This window comes from Octopus bimaculoides, chromosome 14 (genome assembly GCF_001194135.2).
Source record: "Octopus bimaculoides isolate UCB-OBI-ISO-001 chromosome 14, ASM119413v2, whole genome shotgun sequence".
NCBI lineage: Eukaryota > Metazoa > Mollusca > Cephalopoda > Octopoda > Octopodidae > Octopus > Octopus bimaculoides.
In genome coordinates, this window is record NC_068994.1 from 12,448,324 (window position 1) to 12,453,223 (window position 4,900).

At 38.2% G+C, this 4,900-nt stretch overlaps 1 protein-coding gene across 1 annotated transcript in view; it reads left to right on the forward strand.

The window, feature by feature from the left end:
- Positions 1 to 4,900, forward strand: part of LOC106872619 (regulator of telomere elongation helicase 1) — a 76,576-nt gene that overhangs the window by 34,770 nt on the left and 36,906 nt on the right. Inside the window, exon 14 of the mRNA XM_052973020.1 lies at positions 1,602 to 1,702. Coding sequence (XP_052828980.1) covers positions 1,602 to 1,702 — 101 coding nt within the window. The remainder of the gene's footprint in view (positions 1 to 1,601; positions 1,703 to 4,900) is intronic.

A 4,900-nucleotide genomic window follows, 5' to 3' on the forward strand; every position in this document is an offset into this window, starting at 1 on the left:
CGGGAATATTCAGCTTGACACTGTGTGACAAGGCTGACCCTTTGAATTACAGGCAGAACAGAAACAGGAAGTAAGAGTGAGAGAAAGTTGTGGTGGAAGAGTACAGCAGGGTTCACCACCATCCCCTGCCGGAGCCTCATGGAGCTTTTAGGTGTTTTCGCTCAATAAACACTCACGATGCCCGGTTTGGGAATGGAAACCGCAATCCTATGACTGCGAGTCCGCTGCCCTAACCACTGGGCCATTGCGCTTCCACCGTATAGTTAATCATAAATAAGACATGTATATGAGAATAAAAAAAAAAAAAAGAAAAATTTATTTTGATAAGTGTATAATGAGCTGGTATTATTCTTGCAATTGGATTCTGTCAAACTGTCCAACCCTTGCCAGCATGGAAGAAGAATGTTAAACGATGATGATATGTATATAGATAGATAGATAAATATGTACATACATGCGTGTGTATGTAGAGGAAATGCAAGTAGTATACATCGAGTGACATATATTAATAGGTATGTACAATGTGTGCTCAGATCAGATTACCACTACAACTCAGGCTTGAAGTGCAAATGGGAACGAAGTGTTGAAATTGCCTATCCAAGGCAGCTACAAGTGGTTCCTGATTCCACAGGTGTAAATAGATCAAAATTGGAAGGTGGACAGGCATTTGACATATAGATATGTTTTTATATATATATATATATATATGATAAAGGTTATGAAGGGTAATGGAGTCAACCAGACCCTAAAAATACAGGTACTACCGAGTAAGTGCTGTATACCATCTAGTTTTGCCCCAAATGTGGTTGTAACATGAATGGGGAATATAACATGGGTCGTGTATTAGAATGTGTATATATAAAAAAGAAGAATGAGATCAAGAGACCAATGGCATAAGTAAATTTACTTATGTCATTGGTCTCTTGATTTCATTCTTTTTTACATATCATCATCATCATCATCATCATCATCGTTTAACGTCCGCTTTCCATGCTAGCATGGGTTGGACGATTTGACTGAGGACTGGTGAAACCGGATGGCAACACCAGGCTCCAATCTAATATATATATTGGCAGGTTTGGAGGTGATGTACAGGAATTATATATTAGAAAAAATAATCAGGTACTCAGATATCTGGATGGTTGTATATTTACAGATTTTTATTCATATGTCACATGAATAGGTGCAAGCGCTAATTTATAAAACATGTGACATATGAATAAAAATCTGTAAATGTACAACCATCCAGATATCTGAGTACCTGATTATTTTTTCTAATATATAATTCCTGTACATCACCTCCAAACCTTCCAATATATATATATATATATATATACATACACACACACACAGATATAGTATGTTGATAGGATTATAATCCAAGCTGTCTTCATGAAGCACATATATTTATGACAGGCTTCTTTCAGTTTCCATCTACCAAATCCACCAACTTTGGTAGGCCTGTGTTTATAGTAGAAGACACTTGCCCAGGGTACAATGCAGTGGTATTGAACCTAAAACCATGTGATTGAAAAGAAAGCTTATTTGTTAAATTTTCAATGAAATTCTTTTAAAGATTTTTGTTTTTCTCTTGTCAACAGCGGAGATCAGTAGAGCACTCTTACAGCAATATAACCAAGCAGAGTCGACCCGTCACCCGACTAACAAAGTCGGTTTATTAGAAATGCTGAGTGACACAGATGTAAGTAATTTCTTATTTCTTTATTGCCCACAAGGGGCTAAACATAGAGGGGACAAACAAGGACTGACAAAGGGATTAAGTCGATTACATCAACCCCAGTGCGTAACTGGTACTTAATTTATCGACCCCCAAAAGGATGAAAGGCAAAGTCGACCTCGGCGGAATTTGAACTCAGAACGTAGCGGCAGACGAAATACCGCTAAGCATTTCACCCGCCGTGCTAACGTTTCTGCCAGTTCGCCGCCGTAAGTAATTTCTTAATGAATAAGATAATGAAGGTGTTGCCTGAGTTAATGATGGGTTCCTCTATGTGGTCATTCAACTTTTTAGAAACAGTAGCTAATTCTACCTCAAAAGCATACTCTTTAATCTTTAAAAACAAAATGGGAGACATTGGATAATGTACTACTAGATAGACTGTACATAAAAATAAAAAAGGCAGGATAATCCTGGCTGGAATACCTTTGGTCAAAGATCTACTTGAACTGTTAGATGTAGCAGCCAAATCTTCCTCAAATTTTCTACAATCTTTAACCCTTTAACATTCAGATTACTTTGTCAAATGTAATGCTTATTTATTCACATTATTTTGAATTAGTCATACATTATCTGGCTTTGAAATTTCAATGATGTTATTGCTTGTGTTTAAAATGGCAGTGTTTGGTAGGTGTGAGAGGTCAGATCTGGCCAGTCTGAACATAAAACAGGAAGAATATTTGGGCTGGACATGGCCAGTTTAAATGCTAAAGAGTTAAAAGAGATGGACAGACATGGCTGTGTGGTAAGAAGCTTGCTTCCCAACCACATGGTTCCAGGTTCAGTCCCACTGTGTGGCACCTTGGGCAAGTGTTTTCTACTATAACCTCGGGCTGACCAAAGCCTTGTGAGTGGATTTGGTAGACGGAAACTGAAAGAAGCTCATCATGTGTGTGTCTTTCTGTATTTGTCTCCACCACTGATTGACAACTGGTGCTGGTTTGTTTACGTCCCTGTAACTTTGCAGTTCAGCAACAAAAGACTGATAGAATAAGTACCAGGCTTGAGGGGAAAATAATTAAGTCCGGGGTTGATTCATTCAACTAAAAATTCTTCAAGGCAGTGCCCCAGCATGGCCACAGTCTGATGACTAGACATGTACTCTTAGGTACACCATGCCTGAAATAAAGACAGGATGGTTGTAACTGGAATGCCTTGGATCATAGGGTTGCTTAACCTGATAGAAATAGGGATCAAATCTCCCTTAAACTCCCTTAAAAAATAGATACATTGGGTTATGTAGCCCAAGATAGACTTTGGAGGAAAATATAAAACATTTGTGGTTGGAATGTTTTTGATCACAGGTCTGCTTGATTTGCTAGAAACAGCAGCCAAATTTCCCTTGAGCTACATCCTGCTACTTACAAAATAGTGGACATTGGATAACGTAGTCCTAGATACACTGTGCCTTCCATCATAGGACTGCTTGACCTGCTAAAAGTAGCAACTAAAATCTTCCTTTGACCAACAACGAATTGTTTTATAAAGTGGATATGCAGGATGATGTAGTTCGAGATGGCAGAAAAAGTTGGATGGTCATGGCTAGATTGCTTTTGATCATAGGTCTGCTTGACCAACTTGAAATAACAGCCAGACCTTCCTAACTTAGCATTCTACTATCTTAAAAATAGCAAACATTCTAGATTGACTATCACAGTTTGGTACTTGTTCTGTTGGTCTCTATACTGAATTGCTTAGTTACAAGGATGTAAACCAACCAATACTAGTTGTCAAGTGATGGTAGGAAGATATATACGGATACAGACACACATACACGTATATATACACACACTCACATACATACACATATTTTATTAATATTTGGCATGAGGATGGTGCCGAGCTGGCAGAATCATTAGCATGCTGGGCAAAATGCTTAGCAGCATTTTATTCGTCCTTACGTTCTGAGTTCAAATTCTGCCAAGGTCAGATATGTCTTTCAACCTTTCAGGGTTGATAAGATAAGTACCAGTTGAGTACTGGGGTAGATGTAATCAACTTAACCCCTCCCTTGGAATTGCTGACCTTGTGCCAAAATTTGAAATTAATATTTGGCAGAAGTAACACTGACTGACTCAAGAGCCGAACCAAGTGTTTCATGCATTAGCTCTTATCAAACTAGTTACAAATTTAGTTTGTTGAGTTGTGACACAAAACTCTCAGCCCTTGAATATGTATGTCTAAAGTTAGTCCAAAACTAATTTCTTGTTTTTTAACCCCCAGCTTTATTGTAAAACATCTCAGCAAGGAATATATACTATTAACCAAAAATTTGACTATTCATTCCTCACATTTTTTCCCATAAGAAGCAGATCTATTTATTCTCGTAATATAGAATTCTGTAGTCTTGGAATCAATGAATTCTTCAATGGTGTTTTTAAGATGTCTCTTTTATTATTGGAGACTGGCATCTGCAGGAATTTATTGATGTTTTTGGAAAAGATGTGGTCGATCAGTTGAAGAGGTGTCTGGACAAGTAAACTGAGTGATGTAGAAGTCTGCAACGCAGTTTGTTGAATTTCTGAAGAGTCATTTGCAAGATACGTGGTCAAGCATTGTCTTGGAGAAGAATTCGGCATTTTCACTGTTGCACCGATATGTGCGATACTGGATTTGCTAGCTAGTGTCGGTGAGGCTGTGTAGTTAAGAAGCTTGGTTCCCAACCACATGGTCTCAGGTTCAGTCCCACTGCATGGTACCTTGGGTAAGTGTCTTGAATAAGCCCAGGGTTGACCAAAACTTTTTACATGAATTTAGTTGATGGAAACTGAAAGAAATCATCATATATATATATATATATATATGTGTGTGTGTGTGTGTGTGTATATATATATATATATATATATATATGTGTGTGTGTGTGTGTATTTGTTAAAGAGGACAACAAATGCTGAGGCAAAGCAAACATCTCAAGCCATGTCATGTCATCGTTTAACGTCTGCTTTCCATGCTAGCATGGGTTGGACGATTTGACTGAGGACTGGTGAACCAGATGGCTGCACCAGGCTCCAATCTGATTTGGCAGAGTTTCTACAGCTGGATGCCCTTCCTAACGCCAACCACTCTGCACACGAGCCAGTCCAGCGGCACTGGCAATGACCTCGCTCGATATATATATATATGTATATATATATATATACACATACACACACACACATATAC